Below are 21,212 nucleotides of genomic sequence, written 5' to 3'. Positions count from 1 at the left end.
CATTAGTGCAGGAATCATTTGACATTAATTGAATTCAACTTGACTTTTGCTACTTAAACTGCTCCTGTTTATTACATTCTTGTTATCCATCTGTCCAAATACTTATATACATATGTCCCATTCTTGTGAACGCAGTACCTCAGCGCTTCACCTTTAGTGTTTTGCAAAAACACAAAACATAATTCAGGAGCAAAGGGGGAGATTGTGACCATATTAAACATTGGTCATAGACTGAATTGTTGACACTAATATTCGGTGTGCACCGTGTTCAGAGCCTCTGTGGTGTTGGGTTAAAAATGCCTATGAATCATCAATGTTTTAGATTTTTAAATAATTGTTTACTAACATGGCGACAAGTGTTCTGTCAGAATCAACTTTATTGACCAAAAACCCTCAACATCTTTACTACAAATATCATATTGATCTGGATAGACATGGACGTAAACTGCGACTTGAGTTGTTTATGGAGGTATCCAAACATGAGCCAATTACCTTGAGGTATAAGTCCTCACCTCTGGTATTTTTATGAGTCAGCTCATCCCACAGATACCAACACAGCTGAGTTTCAGCGTTTCATCCATGACAAATGTGACTGATGCATTTGGAATCAAATGGACTCTATTAGTCATGAGAGCGTCTCCGAGTCACTCTCAGTACTGGGTTTAATTAGATTGTTTATAGTTGGTGTGGGTGAAATAGCTGGCGGGTAAGGAATGAATATGTGCACACGAACAGACATCAGGTGTGTTTGTGGTAAGAAGGAAAACCTTACGCAAGTTCCCACATTTGTCTTCTGAGGACCTGATGAGGTTATAGACCTGTCACCATTAATCAGCCACAATGCCTGAACTTGTGTTGTATGAGTTTCCTTCTAAATACCTTACATATCAAGCATTTTGATTCATGTCTTATGGTGCCTGGTTTTTTGTTTATTCCCTCTGAGTTTTATTGATTTTCCAACAGCTTGCAGGGACTAAACGAGACACTAACAAGGAAAAACAAGGTCATGCAGGTGCACAAACTTTACATAAAGGTGTTTTTCCATCCATATAAAACAGTATCATTTATATACGTAATATATTTTGATTTTTTTTTTTTTTAAATACTAGTATTTAGATCATTCTTTAAGATCACGGCCTGATTCACCAATTTCTTCTTAAATTTCTTTGTAACAATGGTTGGAAAATGAGGCCCATTGTACTTAGACTGGACCAGGTTACAAGAACATGCTCATGAGGACAATGCTAGCAAGTTGTATTTGGTGATAAACCAAAGCATTTGGCTCCGATGATGGTGCTAGATGAAAGGTCTGTGGATCAAAGTTATTACAATTAATCTTCTAGATACCCCCAATGGCTCTACCAAATTTTATGGCAATCTGACAAATCATTACTGAAATTTTTCAGTCTGGACCACAGTAATGAAATGATCCATTGACAGTCACTAAAATTAGAAAACAACACAAACAACTCCCACGAAAACTGTTTAATTGACTCCTCAAACATTATTTACACAACTCCAGAAGAACACAAGTGCCAGATGACAAAAATGAGGAAGGTTCCTACACAAAGTACAAACAGCGTATTTAAATTAAAAGGAAAAGACTTACACTTGTCCAAATCGAAAATGAATTGTCTAAATATGTTTAATAAATCAAGATGTATACAGGATAGGAAAGTGCTTCTCCCATAGAGATTGTTATTACAAAACATCTCGTGCTCGTTTCATTGTCTTTCTGATGATGACGTTTTGTTTTACTCGCAGGAATATTGAAGAGGGTGTTAGGTATAAGGCAGGACTGGTCAGCGCCATGATTGATGCCCTAGCATTATCTGAGAAGTGCACTTCAGGACCCAATAAGTCTCAAGGTTTACATTCTGGTTTGGATGCTATGCTCCAATACTTTGTGTTTACAAGGAATCTAAGGGCTCAGGACATTAATGGAGTGTGGACCATAATGCTCACAACAAGCAAATCGTGTTCCATTCTTCGGGATCATATTATCATTGGAGTCTCCTTTACATTAAATCAGTCCAAGCAAGTTTTCTAAATGTGCACTGCAGGACATCACAGTGCTTTTATTGACTCGTATAGCATTTACTGGAGGGTACAAAGGAGCGAGTACTTCATTCAAAGGACGATTTTCTATTTTGAAGGCATCGGCGGCTAGTTGTAAAAGCTTGTACTATCATTTAGAGGGTATTTAGTGTTTTATTACTCCATGCCATGCAGACACACTATCCACTTGGTTTGGTGTCTCAAGAGAAACTCATCTATCGTCACAGATTACAGGATTAGAAGGCATTTCAAACAGAGCTTTGACCTTGCGTCCAGCCCACAGTTTACAGAGTAGAGTTAATTGGTACGCGACATCACAGACTATTAATATTTCTCAGCTTGAGGCAAGGCTGTTAGCAACAGTCTCTGTCCTGTATTGCAGCTATATGGTGCTTTACAAAGTAACACACTTTACATGAAGTGCAGCACTATGCAACCTCTACAACCATGTTGAAAAGTTTAAAGGGAGCAGGGCAAGTAGAAAAAACTTCAAGGCAACAAAAAGAAATTCAGAAGTTACATTTTTTTTTGTACTACAATGGCAAAAGAAAAGCAGTAGTGCTGCTTCTGAGGCATTTCACAATCATAATCACAAAATACCACAGCAAACAAGTTGACTAAAACGATTTGTGTCGGCTCAGAGGCACCACTGCTAAAATGTAAAGGATTCATATAAAAGTCACAGGTGAATGGTGTTTGTAATGTGGCTATATGAATGATACAAAAACACTGTGACAGCAACTGGCTTGCTCAAATAAAGAGGCACACAATGAGGAGAGATTTACAGCTGAAAGCCAACAGAGGCTGTTAGAAGAGTTTGGAATGCAAGATTATTATTAAAAAGAACAAAGATGGCAAACTGGCCCACTGTGAACACATATACAGCAGCTGTTACAATCATGTATTATAATGGAGCTATTTCACATGGATGAGCAGTTCATGTAACCATTTTTAACCATCAAAATTATCATTTATGAATTAATAAAGTACATATTTGTTATTTTCTGTCTCATATATTTCTGACATTCACCAACTACTTTGCCTGTTTTCACATGAATGTCCCAGCAATTCTTCCCTGTGTGTCTGTAGATTGGTCAAGCCAGGCTGTGTCAGTGAAAGGCACTATTAAGAAGAAATTACTGCATCACAACTAGACTGACACATACTACATCAGAACACTGTCTAAAACATTTCTACATGACATCTATTAACTTGTTCATGTCAGGTGACCAATTTATCCAATCTAGGGTTGGATCACACTTCGCTTCAACTCACCTCAGCAAGATTTAGAAAATATAATTTTTGTTTAAATGTTTTGGAATGTCTTGAATAGATTTGTTTTGAATTGGTGGATGTTACTTGATTTGTATCAACACCAAATGTAATCAACTGACTGAGGAGAAGTGATAGTCACTCAACAGGATTTTAAACAAAGCCCCTTCACCAGTCAAAAAACAAACACACACACTGACATCATCGGCCCTTTAAACACAGACTGGACCACATAACAGCATCCCAAAAATACGGATGAACATCTTATACTACTGTTCCTAATCAGAATCCATTAAATACAGTGGTAGTTATTGAAGCCCCCTGTTATCCATTTACCCTGCATTTGACCTGCAGACAGCTGAAAAAGAAAAATCAGTTTGACAGGTTGCCAGTGGCTTTCAAAATCATATGGATGGTTCAGACAATGGCAGAATTAAAAAAAAAAAAAAAAAAAAAAACTTGTAATAATTCACTACAAGTTGAACACCTACAACATCAATATCTATTACTGGTTTATATTTACATTGGATTACTAAAAACAGAATAGTGGCCATTCAAATAAAATGTACAAGTAGATCTATAATTAAGCCATTTTATGGTTATATTTAATTTGAGATTTAATCTCTTGGCCACTCTTAAAAAAAAAAAATGACGGATTTGGTTGAAAGCAGAAAGTTTGTCTGATCAATTTTAATAAATTCCTACCTTGTAACAATTAAAACCCTTAAAATTCACATATATTTACTTGATTTTGAACTAACTCTTTTTCCCCCACATGTGCACACACGAGAACACACATTATGCACACACGCGCACACACACACGCACACACACACACACACACACACACACACACACACACACACACACACACACACACACACACACACACACACACACACACACACACACACACACACACACACACACACACACACACACGCAGGCTCATACAGACCAACATTTGCAGACACACACACCCAGACAGAAACACACAGCCCTACTCTGGGGCCTCACAGTACTTTTGCTCCAGAGCCTTACAGTGAGATTGCCACTTTGCTTGACTGTAGTTGGTCCAGGCAGTCACGTGATCGTTGCTGGTCTAGGAGGAGTTCAGCAGGTTGCTAAGGACTTTAAAACCAGAAAGAAAAAAAAACAGTTAAAAAATTAAAACTTTTCAAAGTACTGAGAGTGATGTTTGTATCCACTTCAGAATATTATTTTTGTGTGTTTGTGTGTGTCTGCGTCATACCCTGGGGATCTGCCTGGGCCTCTGTAGCGTCAGCTTTGTGTGCAGCCTCTGGATCCACTTCTAATAATGCCGATTAAAAAAGTCAGTCAGAAAACCACAAAAAGACAAAATAAAGCAGACAAGGCAACACATCGGCAGGTTGACTTTCACACGTATTTAGTTAGATACATAATTTTCCTACTATTGACCATAGGTCACTTTATGGCGTCCCCTCCAGCAAATCTGAAGAAAATGGATTTGTCCACCTTCTGTAATTGTGAAACTATACAGTCACACAGGGTGTGAATTAAGCACCCAGGAGGGCTTTCTGAGGATGTTAATATTTCTCTGCTCTAATAGCCTATCATCACCACCATATTAATATTCTTCTGGTGGAAAAGTGCAAAATGTATCTGTGCAGTCAGAAATCCCCATTTATTGTTAGTAGAGCACCTCCAGGCTGTAAATCCTCATTACATTACAAATTACAGTTCTTACTCTTTACCACTGAGGGAATCATTCTTAGAAATATGCAGGAGAATAGGAGATCTTAATTTTCAAACATGATGTTTATTCAAATTTAGATCCCTGAAACATACTGTAAATATTGAGAGTAAAACACTTATTCTAGATCTGACCTTTGGCCTACACTGCTAAACCTGAATGGCATAATGTTCATGTTGACTGTAAATTAAAACTTTGCTGAATTAGCAGTATTGGGATGCAGGATGTGTGTGAGTTGATTGTAATCAAAAACACTTCCAAAGAGGTAAGGCTGAGTCTATCTTGTTTTAAATAAGGACGAATGACCTTCAAAACTTTTCACACTAAAAGACACAAAAGCACACCCTGTCTGTGTCACACTGGAGCCCAGCCACAGCAAAGAGTTGAAGATGGTGGTAAGATTCAGATCAGATTGAAGTGAAAACTCCGCAGTAATTCTTGCATGGCGTCATTGACTCTTAATCTGGAGCTCTGATGGGGGTTAACATCCGCTAATCGGTGATTAGACCCAAACAAGCCATAGAGGCTGGAGTTGAGATCAAAGCTTTTTCTAATATAGAACATTAAATACAAATTTGGCTCGCAGTTCATTCATGTTTTCATCAACATCAGACACATCAAAAGTAGATTTTCTTTCTTAAAGTCACAAAAAAATCTGATCAAGCTGATATTATTGTTACTGCAGTTTTTGAACTTTTGATGATTTAATTTTCCTCTTTTATTGCCGCAAATTTGTGACAATTCTGTTTTCATTTTTGATGAATTGTTTTTTGATTTCTTACAGTTGTCTTTGTTTTTTTTTTTTTTTTATTTGTTTGTTGTTGTTTTTGTGTGTCCCCAGGAAGACTAGAAATCACCTTTTGAAAGCGCATTGGAATTGAAGTAAAAAAATAAAAAAAATAAGAATGGCTTAAGATACTGAATGGCTAAGAGGAACTTCTACAATAAGCATTGTAAGTTGCTTATTTTTCAGTCAAATATTTAGCTTTTTGTCCAGCCGTTTCTGCACTCTTGTGTTATTAAGCATTTTGTTCGATTGATTAAATATTAGTTCGGTAATCAGCTACAAAATGACAGTAATATAATTACCCTGTCTATTTTTGAAGCAGAGTTTCTTCTTCTGATAGGCGAAGTATCCAGAGATTGCTCCCACTGCAGACACAACGATTGCAGACAGGATTCCTGCTAAAGAGCCAGAGCCCTCTGTAGGGAAACAAACAAACATAAAAAGATAAATGATACCAGTGAATCAGAACAGGAAAATGTGCTGCAAAGCTATATGGAAAAATGCCATTTGAGCTATAAATATCTAAGCCTGGGCATGCTTTATGGTGTTATTAATGTGACTGCACTGTGATGAATGTCTTTTAGTTAACGCTTCTGTAAAGCACATCATCCTGATGTTCAGTGTCACCACCGAGTGCCATTTTGCAGTTGAAAGAATGAACAGAAATGAAGCTCAATGACATGGAAAAATGTGCGTATTATGTTCGTATACATGTGAGACAGAGACACATCATCTTGTTCCAGCATTTTCTGATCCCTTTTCATTCGTCTATTCTGTAATTTAAATGCCTAAAAGCTTTTACAGCGAGCAGTCATAGAAATCTGTCTGCACCTGTAACCTAGTTACTATGACAACAGCAATCTGAAGAGTTTTCATGCAGTGTGACAGCATACAGCGAAGTATAGGCACTCGTACAAATACCACAAAATTGCTCAGATAGGCAGTGAATGTAATTATCTGCTTTATGCTGGAGTAGTTAACAAGATAATCAACAACAAATATGTTTGATGAACCTGTGTATAACTTTTATTTATAATAAGGATTTCTTCTTACTGAAAAAAACACAGATTTAACACATCCAGTGTGAAATATAAAGAAGGTATCTACACAACTTACAATATTCACGGTTTTACATAGTATAGTGTCTTCAGGCACCACAGAGTAATGATGGCAAAATATGCTGAATTGACAACAGTGGGGGAGATGGAGGGGAAATGTCGATGTTGGGGTATAAAAGACGAGTTTGCAACTTAAACATACTTGATAGAATTAAACAGGATATACAGTAAATCCGGTGATAGAAGATAAGGTGAGAAAATCAGCGGAGTGGCATGAGTCACAGAACATTAAAAAAAAAGGGAATGAGTCAGTGATATTCTGTGGAATAAAACAGGAGAAACGAGTAAGTTGGTAAACGGATGTAGAGATGGGTGCCAACCTGTATGAACATGCATGTGTACGCATGCACAACACTCAGCCGGGACGCAACTGACTCATGATTTTTAGTGCTTAAACAGATGCAGGATACCAAACATTAGAAAGAGGTGTGTTGACAGTCATAAAACTAATTTTTCTATATCTCCAAGTCATACTAGTCGTTCTTATAAAACACTTTTTTAAGTTTTAACTTTTTATTCAAGTTACATTTTTTCCCAGCACATATTTCAGCACTGGTAACTTGAAGCGTTCAGTCATTTGGTTAAAATCCTGCCACTGCTCCTTCTTTTGCTTGAAGTCATTCAACAACTATGCAAATGTACTGAATTTCAATGGGAAGTTTAAAAAAAAAAGTTCTGGAAATACCATGCAGCAATAACACACCTGCCTAAGCCGGTGCATGACACAAAACAATAGGAGAGTACTTATGCTGCATGTAGTTTTTGGCAGTGAGAGTGGTTTAATGTGAAAGACAAGAGAGAACTCACCTTGAGCCTGAGGTTTGTCTGTTATTAGGAACAAAGAATACAGAAATACTGTTAACAACTTGAAATTGTACTAATTACAACTAATTGATAGTAAATGCACAAACATGTGACAATGAATGTCTAACAGTTTAATCTACCATCAACGTACTCCTGTCATTCTGATGAATCTGTTTCCAGATTGATATTCAGGAGCGGAAGTTATACTTCCAACAGAACTGATAGTAAAGTGACTTTAACAAAGACCAATAGACTCTTGCATCCTGTTTGAATTATCAAAGGTGTATCAGTAACGGCCTCTATCTCACCGAGTTTCAGAACTACGTGAACATTACTGCTACTGCTGGAGTCGCACTGCTACAGTTTGCATAGTATATGACAGGGATGTGTGTGATTTGGACTGAAGGAGATCGAAGGAGATTGAAGGAGGATTTTGGTTGTTATTATGCGTATTTTGAGCATAAGTATATAAAACAAATATTCTTACCATTTCCTGAGGTGCCAGCAGCAACTCCTGAACAGAGACAAAACAAGAGAAATCAGATTTTGATAAAGGAAGGAGAGTAAAGGTATTTTTTAAAATGTGTTAATGACGCATGTAAATCATTGTGTCAGAGATGGCAGCGGAAAAAAGAAGAAGGGGGAGATTATTTTCTTTGTTGTAGTTTATACCTCAGGGGCATTACGAGCTCTAACGTTTCTGTCCTAACCGGTCTGGAAGCACACACACTAACTTGTGCTATGTTTGTAAGGACATTCATGGATATAGTGCATTCCCTAGCCCTTTACCCGAACCTTAACCACCACAGTGAAGCGCCTAACGCCACCCAAATCCTACCTGAATTCTAACCTTAACCTAAATCTTAACTCTCAAATTGCCCTTTAAAGTTGTGCGGACGACTTTAAATATACTCATGATTCAGAAATGTCCTTACAATGATAGTTTTGAACCAAAATTAATAATAATAAACTTTATCTGTACAGCCCGATTCATTGAAAGATTGCAGCTCAAAGTGCTTTACAGCAAAAAAAAAAGAAAAGAAATGCAGTTCTTCGTATTAGATTAGTTCACAAAGAAAAAGAAAGACATGTATGTACGCACACACACACACACACACACACACACACACACACACACACACACACACACACACACACACACACACACACACACACACACACACACACACACACACAACTATTTTGGAAGTGTCCCATCTATATGCTAACAAAGATGCTTTTATAACATCAGAGTGATAAAGTATCTGAGACACTCTCTCTCTCTGTCTCTGTCTCTGTCTCTGATCTTTCATTTGATTCACATACAAAAAACCCTGTTATCTCCTTCAGCGCTGCCAGTCTGTATTTGTCTGGGACATCATGGCAGCCCTCTGCCTGCTTCAACTTGACAAAGCCGCTAATAACAGAGTCCTCGAGAAGAGTACCTTTGAGTAATATATAATGATTATACCAATCGAAATAAATCCGCTTTCAAATGGGGAATAAAGGGTAAACACTGGGAGAAGCTGCTTAAGGAAAATATCTTGTTGCTGCATTACTGTCAAATTGCCTTGTGGCTTGTGATTATGCTTTCATAAAACGAATCAATTCAGTGTCTTCTCATGAGAGAAAAGCTCAGTAAGTTCTAACAGCATTTTTGCACTACAGAGAAACCAGAAAAATGTCTCAAAACAAAGTTTACGAGGCGGCTTTCGAGTCGTCAGGTACTACAAACTATTTTGCCGAGGAGTGACTTTGTAGTTTTGTTGTGAGACCACAGTCAGTACATGGAGGGCTTAAAGACGGCTGATTCATCATTGGAGGACGTTGTTCATGAGGCTGTTGATGTTAAAGTAAAAAGGCTCAAAGCCATTTAAAACAGAAAATTACATGAAATGAGTAGGAGAAGCCTTTTTGTTTGAAGGATAAGAACAGCTCTTTGTTTAATGTACAAATCTCAGTGGGTTCAGTGAGCTACTCGGTTCAAATAAGGCATCAAAATACAACTTTAAACCTAATTTTGCATACTTATTAAACTCTTATTTCAGCAATTACAACGGAATTAGATCATATAAAATAACTCCAGCTTAATGTTTATAAGTGTCCGATAGTAACTATTGAGATTTTATATATATTTGTGAAAACATTGAGAAAAAGAATTGCTAATTTCAGCTAACAAGTTACAAGTACTGATCCCTCTATGTTTGTGAAAGCGTCATGATATTCCCTCGAGTGGAGACACTGCGGATCTCAATGGGTTCCAGTCACTGTAATAAACAATTAAGGCGAATCTCATTGTACCTCATAGTTTCAAAAAGCAAGTGGACTGAAACAAGTCATTCATTAGATTGTAGTAACAGCAAAAGGTAAAACAATTCCACTAAAACTGAACACGGTATAGCTTCACGAGAGATTAGTGTGTATTTCCACATGTTCTGGACATTTTGGGTGACAATAACAGATGTTGTTATGAGTGATTACTGACCCTCAGTTCCAAAGCTGCTGCTCTTATCTGAATGTGGTGAGTTTCCCACTGCTGCATCTCCTGCCAAAGCATCTTCCAAATTAAACCCTGCACCAAAAAAAAAATAAGAAAGCAATGAACCATCATGGGTGACAGAAATGTAAAAGTTATCCATGTAAGGGAATATTCACACCCCGGAGAATATCATCCACAAAAACATACGGTCTCTCTAACAGCCTACACTTCTTTATTTTCATGTTGAACTTTTTGGTGATCACATGGAGCATCGGAGCAGCACAGCTTGGTTCAGTCCCTCATGGCCCCATTGTGAATGCCCTGCAGAGGCGTCCTCAATGAGCTCTCTGAAACACTACCAGCACCGAGGGTGTAACAATGATCCTGTGAACCAGTGTTTGACTTAGATTAAAGGATTATTATCTGTCAGGGACAATACCTTAACCCACTCTATATTCATCAGGGGGGGAAACCCAAGTGACTTATACAACATGTGTGACTCAAGCACTTTTCGTGTGGGAAGGGCAACGTGCAGGATGATCAGTGAGGTAATTTATCACTGATAGAACCTCAAAGGCACAATTATCCAGTGATGATTCTGGCCTCCCGACTACATACAATATTAAATGTTGTGCTCACATTGTAAAGCACCATTTGTCACAGGTGAGTGCGTGAATGTTACAAAGACTATCTCTACTATTTCTATCTGCTGTTCGGCCTTTCTTTCAACCTTTACTATTCCCCGACCTTTCCATTAACCCGCACCATCTTTTCTCTACCCTTTCCCCTTTTTTCTACTCTCATCTTTATTTACTTCTATTTATGTTTCAACTTTAGTTTCTACAGTCCCTTCTCTCTGCCATCTTCTCCTCTGAATACGTTTCTCCCTTCCTCTTCCTTCATGCTGCTATCCATTTCTCAAATAATTTCCTCTTGACACCGAGGTGAGAAAATGCTCTCCTGCCAGTTATCACATGGAAGAAGCCTTCCATGGCAACCACTCTCTCAACAACAAACACATTCTTTCCCATTCTTACTCAAGCACTGCAAGGAGCTACGCTAAACATAGAATTACTATTCTTGAGTGACGCAAAGGAGGATGTCCTGTTATAAATACAGTAAATGCAATCAACAAGGCTTCTTGGGACAGGAAATACTGAAATTAAATCAGCATGAAGTTTAGCAAGGAAAGAGCAAAAGAGGAAAAGAGAATATAAGATGATGTTAAAAAAAAAACTAAAAAAAACAGGTCGACAGTTGTGATTAAATCAATCTGAGGTCATTTGGGAGGCTTCCTTACTGAATCGCACATAATTTAAGAGGTAAAATCATAAGGGCCCAAGTCCCACCTCGTAGCCTTCTTGAGGATTTGCAGTTTTCGATAGAAAGACACATCTGTTGCCTATTAATTTGTTCAGAAAATGGGGAGTTGCAGAACAATAATACATGATAACCCATGAAAGCAGAACATAAACGTTTGTTTTTTTTAAATGACTGATGATATAAAATTCTGTCAATGGCAATTTAATTTCTGGGTCAAAAGAATACACTGGAGATCTAATATGTTTTGAAATATTTAGCAATAAACTTGAGATGGATTTAATCTAGAAAACAAAAGGGTATAAATCTCCAGATCTGTTTAATTTCAGCTGGTTGCTCAGAGCTGCTGCAGTACATTCAGAGTTTATGGGAAAAAACACCGTCTACCTTCAACACAATCAACAAGAACACTGCAGATCTCTGTTTAGTGATTTTCAAACTATTTCTGATCGTCACTTGCTATTTCTGTAATGTTTTAAAATAGTTTCTGAGCATCAATTGAACAGGTGGGCTTTTTCATGGCTTAATAGTTACTGTATCTACTGGAATAAAGTAGTTTAAACATTTTTGCACAGAGGTTGTGTGATGAAAGGAACATCAGAATCATTATTTTTGACGCACCTTAACCATCTGTTTAGTTGTACGATTTGATTGAGGTTTATAAAATAAAATATAATAGTAAATAAAATATATTTTTACCTGATTTTGCCTCAGGACCAGCCTCCTCTTTAACTGAAGGAAAAGACAGACGAGAATCAAGGTTTGAAGAAAACATCTTATTACTACTTTTTAAAATATACAATTCTTGCGACATCATTATCAGCAGTAGTTGTTCTCTTTATATAGTGAACATTATATACTGATCATATATAGAGTAGAGCCGACCGATATATACATTTACTCTCTAATATCGTTATCTGCATCAGGCACAAAGACATAGGCCGGGTTTTAAAATAAAGGCATCATGTACTTTGAACACTTTTTATCATGACTTGTACCCAGTTGCATAACATGGCATGTTATTTGACTTGTACCATATACGAGGGGCAGAACGTTTCACAAACAAGTTTGTACAGTTTCCCCATGTAAAGGACACACATGCTGAAGAGGTGAGATCATCTACAGAATACATCTGCTCAGCTCTCGCTACAACTCTTTATACAGAGAGGTGCTTCTGTAATTTAGCCTACTGCCACAGTCTATAGATTTAAAAGGGGTGGAAAACAAAATCTGTCCATAAGCCTCACTGCAACTAAGGAGCACCACTGCATCCTCTAAAATGATCATAAAGCTAAATCAACTAACAATTTCAACAACAAAAAAAACAATATAAGCCAAGCCACATATGTGAGACCATGTTTTACCCTCTGAATATGTGAGTATACAAAATATGCACCCAAATATCAATGTACTTACTTGGGGGAATAAAGGCCCTCGCTTCCGCTGCGATCTCTGTTACGACTTTGTCCAGTGCATTAGATGGGTCTTCATCAGCAGCTGGAACATTATCTGCTACCGGCGCTGGTGTGGTCTTGTCATCTGGTCCGAGCTATAAAAATGTGTACAAAGGAAATATTAGCTTAATAATACAGCAGCTCCTGAATAATATTTGTAATATACACAGCGGGACAAAGTAAGTTTGAAAAAAAGCCACTGACCTCCTCTTGAGCAGGTGTTGTGTCAACAACTAAGGCAGGTTCCTCCTCTCCCTTAGCTGCTGGTTCCTTAGCCTCTGGATCGATAACTTCTGGGTCCGCAGCTGGCCATGGATTGAAGAGTGAAACAGAGAAGAGGGCAAATATTAGATCACTGGTTTGTGTTTTTATTATATATTTATCCAGTGTTATGGCATCGGCTATGAGCTGCGATCAAAAAGACTGTTCCTGTTGCGAGTGAACGGGGTGCAGCATAGTGACGTGCATGGAGCAGAAGGTAGCTGTAAGTAGTTCTAGTTTCGTCACTTGAACAACAACCGCGCAAACAGAATTTGTGTCAAAATTAGGGAAATTGGCAACAGAGACGCTTGAAATGTTTCAGAAAGCCTAAAGCGATGAAGACAGATATTCAGTACGACAATTACTATTGCATCTCATCTTCATTTTAAATGTGTATATTTGAACTGCTGTAGATCACCTGTTGTCGTTGCAGCTGCTTCGGCGTCAGCGTCTGCTGTAGGAGCTGGTGGTGCTGCGTCTCCATCAGCAGGAGTCACTGGTTCTTCATCTCCACCTGCGGGAGCTGCTGCTTGATCTGCGTCTGTTTCAGGGTCAGCATCAGGCTCAGGCTCACTCACCGTTGGTGCTACTTCCTGTATTCAGCACAAGATTTTAATCTCATGAAATTACATTCACGTAATGTTCGTTCAGGTTATCAAAGAGCAGGCGGAGACGCGCAGCTGGACAGAAGCTCTGAAAGATGCCATGTTTTATATTTATGTAGTTGTGTTCTTGGCGATGCAACATAAACATTTTCTGGAGTTTGTGGTCAGGACGAACACAAAAGTTAAAACATTCTGCAGTTTAACAATAATCCAAACTTTGAACCACATTCTCCTTCCGTTATTTGGAGCTGTGATCATGTAACCACCACTCTTTTTCCATTGCTTTGAGATTTGTGAATTACCAAGAGACTTCTACAGTGATAAAAGACTGACTGAAAAAAAAAAAATCAATAAAGCAAAACAAACCAACAAACAAAATATTATTTTCCCTCACCTCGGATGCAGGCTCTGTTTCTTCGTCAGCCTCAGGTTCGCCCTCAGCCTCTGGCTCTGCTTCTGGCTCTGATTCTGGTTCTATTTCGGCCTCTGGCTCTGCTTCTGGTTCTGGTTCTGTTTCTGGTTCTGTTTCTGCTTCTGGTTCTGGTTCTGCTCCTGGCTCAGTTTGGGCCTCTGGTTCTGCCTCTACTGCAGGGGTCTCAGGGACTGTTTCCTCCTCTGCTGGGGCTGCATCGTCTACAGAAAATGTGTGAAAGAAGAAAGAGCACAAAGTGATGTACAACTGGGACATATCAATTTCAAATGGGTGGGAAAGAAAAAGGGAAAATCCTGGTGTCTCAATAAACATCACACGACTGACAGAAGCCCGAGCAACGAGCATTTCCTTTTTGAAATGAAGGGTGGTGGCAAACACGGCAACCAAAAATCAATGCCGCAAAGGAAGTTTCTCCTGCCTTTAAAGACATGCAACACAACATCCCTGAAAAACTGACAGTCAGACATCTGTTCCATTTGTGCCCTTTCCTGTTCACAAACGAATAAGGGGAAATATTATACCGTAAATCGAAACTAAAATTGAACCAACACAGATTGAAGGTGATTAGTGTAATCATTGGTAATTAAAAACTGCATTCCTTAATCCATCTGTTGTCATTTAAAATCATCAAAATCATTGGAGGGGTGTTTAAGATGTTGTAGATGCAACACATTCTCAAACATGACACACATGCTGAGAGCCACACCCTGGCCTGATTGGTGCCTGATGTTAGCGCTCCAGCCACAACCGGATGACAGACGCATCGATCACGTCTGACCTAACTCGACATCATACGACGTCTCAACCTCAGCACTGGCATTGCAACTCTGTACTAATGAGAAAACGACAAAGGCGTACTCTTTGTCATTCTGTGATGTGCACAATGTGTGTGTCTGTGTGGATGTGTGCGTGTTTGAGCCAGCGCTGTGACATTCCCCTGTTGCATGAGAGAAGCTGAAACAGCAAACTGTGCCTAATTGTTCTTTGCTCTGCTGATTTCAGCTGCACCCTGATGCTGGTTCATCTGGGCAGCACTTTCCTCCAAAGAAATACCAACTATTGACTAAGACATGCACAAAGGACATCTGAAGTTATGGTGTGAGTGACGCTTTTCTTCCTGTTGAGAAAACTCTAAAATGCAGTGGAAGGCAGGACAGGTGCTAACGTACCAAAACAAGATATCGAAAAATGAACACATATCACCAAGTCGGAGCTCAGTTCTTTACGTCTTTTCTTTAATATGCTGACATCAGAGAAAATAATTATTTATATTTTTTAACAGTTATTCCTTGGCGAGTGAATGTTCATTGAAGGATCACTGGGTTTGCCAAGTCAGATTATATCAGAGTCAGTGAAGCCTTGAGGGAGAGCAGCATGAACGCATCTCAAGTATTTCAATCACACCATTAATACTCCCGAGGCAAGAAGTCCTGGCGACACCCTGACTCCCTTCAAACACACATTCATATCACAGGGAAACAAATCCATATTCACACACACACACACACACATGAAAGTGCACACAAGCACGGCTCTACTCACTCAACATGAACTAAAATATGAATATTTGACATGCATACACAGCTACATGCTTACTGGCTGATAAAAACAAGAGCTCCCTGTTTCTTCCACTCTGTCTTTCCAGTGAATGTCACTGGACCACCTTAGCATCCAAAGTAAACATTAATCAGTGGTTTCAAGGAAAGCAGTACGCACATGAATGAGTGGGTGTGGTGTTTGTCCGTTTTATGACTTCCTCCAAAATCGCTGTCTTCATCAAAGACATACTCTGGCACGCCAGTCATGGAAATTAAGTGAAACTAAGTGAAGATGCCGGTGATGTGTCTCACCAGTGCACAGACCACTTACGAAAAGATGCGGAAAAAAAAAATGGATGAAATCTTCAAACAGTGCAAAAGTTCACATTCACCTTCTGCCTAAATGTTATAGTATAATTAATTTGTAAGACCTGAATATCTGTTGATGTGTGTGTGTGTGTGTGTGTGTGTGTGTGTGTGTGTGTGTGTGTGTGTGTGTGTGTGTGTGTGTGTGTGTGTGTGTGTGTGTGTGTGTGTGTGTGTGTGTGTGTGTGTGTGTGTGTGTGTGCATATTTGTATTTATGTTTTCAATTTGAGTAAATGTGGAAATGAGTGGACACATTTCATCATGGAGTTGTGCCTACATGCATGCGTGTGTTACAGTGGGTTTCAGGTATGTGGATCTCATAAAAGTCCTCTCGCTCTTTGTGCGTGAGAGCCTGTGTGGGTGTGTGTGGGGAGGTGTGGGGGTGTGTGTGCATGTGTGTGTGTGTGTGTGTGTGTGTAGAGAGAGGGAGACCGTATGCAAACTTTCTTTCTGTTTCTCCACAGAACATTCTGTCCCCATCTATCGGTTTGGCGCTTCCTCCTTTAACTACCTCTACAACAAACACCCCTCCACCCACCAATACACACACACAAATGCAGATATTTACTGGAAGTACATGTAGTGAATGTGAACATGCACATGAACTGTCACGTGTGTGTGAACATGTGGTTGTGTGTTTGAAATGAAAGGGGAGGAGAAAATGTTTTATGAGTTTGTAAGACGAGTCCTGTTTTGTGTTAGAGCAGCAGAGAAACCAAGTGTTGCACATCCCAAGCTCTCTCCTTCCTTCCCTTCTGTCTTTAAGTCTATCACCCCCCCCTCCCTTTCCTCTCTTTCTCTCTCCAAACTCTCTCTGTTTCACTGCCACTACTTTCCCTGGAGGCTAGTGATTCATCTGTGTCTATGACATGGCTGCACGCTATTGTATGGGGCTGTACAACACAACAGTTTCAAACAGTAAAAAAGTCCCCAGAGAAAAACTCCTAAGTCAAACCAGTTTACACATGTGGGAAAGCTTCATCCTGTCAGTCACAGTGTTTTGTTAAAAACTAGTTACGTGGTTTGATAGATACAGAAAACGTTCTGTCTTTAATGTATATTGATACATCGGAGAGAACATAATCAAGCAAATTTGGCAGAAAGAATGGAAACAGCTCCTGACTCGGTCCAAAGGCAGTAAAATCCACCCACCAACACCTCTGAGCTCACTAATTAACAGGCTCCTCTTAATTTGTACAAAAACCAAGGTGTACAAACAGGGAGTTGTGTTGGGGGTTACAATATGTGGGAGCTTCTTGGTTCCTAGAAATTAGGGCTGCAACTAACCATTATTTTCATTATTGATTAATTGTCTATTTTTTTTTTTTTTTTTTTTTTTTACAAATCGAAATCTGTTTGGTCTATAAAATCAAAGTAGATTGTTTAAAATGGCTGGTTAAGGTAACATCAAATGGTTTTTCTTGTATAACAAAAATCAAAAGATAATCAGTTTCCTTAAGCATCAAATCCTCATGTTTGGCGAGTTAGAAACAGCAAAAGTTTAACAATTTAGCTGGAGTATGACTAAAATTGTTATTTGATGATTAAGATAATTAATTTCATATCAATCGACTAATCAATTAATTGACTAATTGTTGCAGCTCTACTAGAAACTTTTTTCTTGACCAACTTTTGGTCAAGAAATGGTACAACACACAACTCCTCAATAAACCACAAACTCCAGTCGTTTTAATCTTCTAATTATTAACTGAGCTCAATGCTACTTTTTGGACGGTAACAAATAGGAAACTTGCCTAAACACAAACTGAAAAGAGTTAAACATGGTGTTCTCCCCAAGTTGAATATAAGAGTTTACTTTTAACCTTTAACAGGAAAATGTTTCTGTGATTGAAAGAAAACTGACTATTTTGCTGAAACACTGAAACCTGAAACTCCCCCTATATGATGCTGTCATAATGAGATCATAATGATTACTTTCCATTTCACCCCAAGCAGGATTCTGATATCCTTTGAAATATTTAACTAATACTGGAACTACGTTTTCCAAAATGGTCACTCTGCAGGCTTCAACACTCTTTAAAAAATAAATAAATAAAATAAAAAAAAATCAACATTTCATCTGACAAAAACAAGAATTGTTCAGATGACCAGTAAAAAACAAGGTGCATGGAAAATGTGATGTCTGGTATGATAAAAGGAAAGACACTTTTATAATGTTATTTAAAAGACTGTATGTGACAGGATTATAAAGTATGTAGTATGTTTATTATAAAAACTGCAGTTTATTGCTGGTTACTATGACAACAGTCAATACAACATGACCGCTGCACTTGAAGTGTTGTATGTATTTCACATTTCACACGCTTCACGGACGTGTTAGCGCTGCACTGGTGTGTGGATGCAGGTGCCTTTGTTTGATGTCCAGAAGGTGACGTGTGTTCGAACAGTTAACATCTAACAGCAGCTGTTGGTAAGCCCACTGATAAAAAAAAAAAAACTACAAATCTTTTCATTTCTGTTATTTTCTTTAAGTAATTTAGTTGGGTAACACCAGGTACATATTACATAAAGTTCAATGTTAAAAAGTTCAACTTTATCTTCTGACTTATCAGTCAGAAGATCAGTCAGCCTGTATTTGGCTGATGTGTAATAATGTGTGTACATACTAAGCAAGCCATGGTCCGTAATAGTATACTAGGAACGGTTTGTGTGTGTGTGTGTGTGTGTGTGTGTCAGGTGATACAACGGCCCCGCCGCAAAACACATTGTTCGGTCAAGTATGGTTCTATTGTGTGTCTGTGGGACAGAAAGTGCTGTGTTTACACCACTCACATAAACCTTAAGAGTGCCTTTATGGGAGATTACGTGTGTGTAGTGTTTGTGCGAGAGTTGGTGTGGGTTTCTCTTCCCACTAAATGAATGATTTACGGGTTGGCAGTTGGAGGTGTAAACACAGACAAGTCTGCGCACACACACACACGCACACTTGGCACACATCATAAGGCTCTTTGTTCTTTTCATTTGCCTTTAGGACACACACATGTTCTATAGCTACCTAATGCACACACACAAATTAATGAAGCACTTCCCTACTCCCACATGTTCTGTACATTAAAGTTCAAGCCTACACCCTCCCACACACTCTCACTCACGCACACACACAGATGCTGAAGGCCCTGGGGGAGAGGAAGTCGCTGAAACTGGTTGTGCTGTTGGGTGTTGTCTACAGCTGGAGCTGGATCTAGTTACCGACACTCCCTATCCCTCACCTCTTAACTTACACACACAGTAAATGATGTGCACATATGCCACTGACCCAGCAGCACCCCATCTTTTCAAGTGTGACTGTGAACTGGTGCACACACACACACACACACACACACACACACACACACACACACACACACACACACACACACACACACACACACACACACACACACACACACACACACACACACACACACACACACAAGTCAGCAAACACACCCACTGAGATTTCCTGTGTCTCAGTAGACCAACGTCCACTGAGTTTATGGCAAGGTTATGTTCAACAGTTGAAGAGGAAGTGTGTGTGGGAAAGAGCAAGAAATAAGAAAATAATGTGTCTGAGTGTGAGTATGTGCGTGTGCGTGTGTGTGCGTGTGTGTGTGTGTGTGTGTGCGTGAGGGTGGTTCCTCTGTGGTAATAAAAAGTGAACCGGTAGAGTGAGACTATCCTAAATCACATCCAAGCGCACAAACGTTCAACTGAATCTGTTTGCATAATGATAATACGGCCAACCATTTATTTCACTTTCTCCTTCCTTGTATTTATCCTTTTATTCCCCCTGCATCAGCTACAACATTTCACCTTCATCTTCTTCCAACATCTCCCCTTCTTTCCCTCTGATTTTTTTCCCCTCAGTTTATGTGTTTTTCTCAATGCTTCCCATCTCTCCCTGTGAGTTTTATTGCACATTTGAACACTGAAATCATTGCATGCGCCGCAGGGAAGGGCAGAGGCCGGGAGCCAGCTGAGCAAGAAGGAAGAGGAGAGAGCAAAAATGGGGGATTGATAGATACAGAGAAGAAAAATGGAGATGGGGATCAATCCCAAACAAAGGAGAGGATTTCTTCTGGGTCCACCACACCCCTGTGAACCAGAACTCAAATCCAGAAAGATATGGCCATATTACATGACACACCTTATTCACTGATGATGTCTGGGCTGCAGAGCCAGGAACATATTTACAGTGAAGATGAAGAGCTTTTTATTCATTCAACTGAATGCAGCTGAAGGTGAACTGAATTGAAACGAGACAGGGATTCAGACAGACTGGCAAGAGAGACTGGTAATTGCACCCAGACACGCACAGGCTCACAAGGAGAGGAAATACTGAAAGACAGAAAGAAACAGGAGGGATGTAAAGGTGGGGAGAGAAATGGAGACAGTGAGATGACCACAGACAGACAGAGAGACACAGAGATAGACAGACAGACAGACAGACAGACAGACAGACAGACAGACAGACAGATAGATAGATAGATAGATAGATAGATAGATAGATAGATAGATAGATAGATAGATAGATAGATAGATAGATAGATAGATAGATAGATAGATAGATAGATAGATAGATAGATAGATAGATAGATAGATAGATAGATAGATGCCATGCAGGCATAAGAAGAAAAAAAACATCTGCATACAACTGAAGGCTGGGCTGAATTAATTGGAAATAATCGTTACCTTGTGCCTTGGCGTGTGCAGCCAGCAGGCTTCCTAATAGCAGAATCCACAGGTATGACATCATGGGAACACGGTGTTCTGGCTGCGAATGAATCCTGGGCTCAGTCTCCCTTGTCTCACCCTTCAAAAAGGACAATTTACCGGTCTGAGGGTTTCAGGTGAATCTGGAGGGCGTGCTTGTCAGAGTGCCGGTGCGTTCTTGCGCGTCGGATCGATCCCGCGTTGCTCCAAGGTGCTCAGGCTCGGTGCGCGCCGCCGCGGATATGTCGTCCTCTTTTGTCTGGATTGG

The 21,212-nt window shown here is 39.3% G+C and overlaps 1 protein-coding gene across 2 annotated transcripts; it reads right to left on the bottom strand.

Annotated features, from left to right (window-relative positions):
- Positions 1–1,470: 1,470 nt before the first annotated feature.
- LOC138620930 (brain acid soluble protein 1) lies at positions 1,471–21,212 on the bottom strand. 2 transcript variants are annotated; one of them, XR_011310912.1, is made up of 13 exons: positions 20,924–21,212; positions 14,288–14,526; positions 13,707–13,881; positions 13,232–13,332; positions 12,990–13,122; positions 12,273–12,305; positions 10,260–10,346; positions 8,262–8,288; positions 7,778–7,795; positions 6,155–6,268; positions 4,583–4,642; positions 4,372–4,461; positions 1,471–3,688 (listed from the first exon to the last, which is right to left on the bottom strand). XR_011310912.1 is itself a non-coding variant. In XM_069698598.1 (12 exons), the coding sequence occupies exons 1-12, from the start codon at positions 20,985–20,987 to the stop codon at positions 4,433–4,435; spliced, it is 1,080 nt and encodes a 359-aa protein (XP_069554699.1). In that variant the 5' UTR covers positions 20,988–21,212; the 3' UTR covers positions 1,471–4,432. The 2 variants fall into 2 exon arrangements, 1 of the variants encoding a protein (XP_069554699.1); XM_069698598.1 differs by having other exon boundaries at positions 1,471–4,461.

The sequence above is a fragment of the Brachyistius frenatus genome, unplaced genomic scaffold (assembly GCF_029030835.1).
Source record: "Brachyistius frenatus isolate BFR_SWC_R1_liver_20210118 unplaced genomic scaffold, ASM2903083v1 Contig_27, whole genome shotgun sequence".
Taxonomy (NCBI): Eukaryota; Metazoa; Chordata; class Actinopteri; family Embiotocidae; genus Brachyistius; species Brachyistius frenatus.
The sequence above is the reverse complement of the archived record's forward strand: the minus strand, read 5'-3'. Positions and strand labels throughout refer to the sequence as shown.

Coding starts and splice junctions, on each gene's coding strand:
- LOC138620930 (XM_069698598.1), bottom strand. CDS start 20,987: ATGATGTCATACCTGTGGATTCTGCTATTAGGAAGCCTGCTGGCTGCA. Junction 12,306..12,989: donor GAGGGCCTTTATTCCCCCAA/GTAAGTACATTG, acceptor CTTTTCCTTCAG/TTAAAGAGGAGGCTGGTCCT. Junction 4,462..4,582: donor GGCCCAGGCAGATCCCCAGG/GTATGACGCAGA, acceptor CTGGTTTTAAAG/TCCTTAGCAACCTGCTGAAC.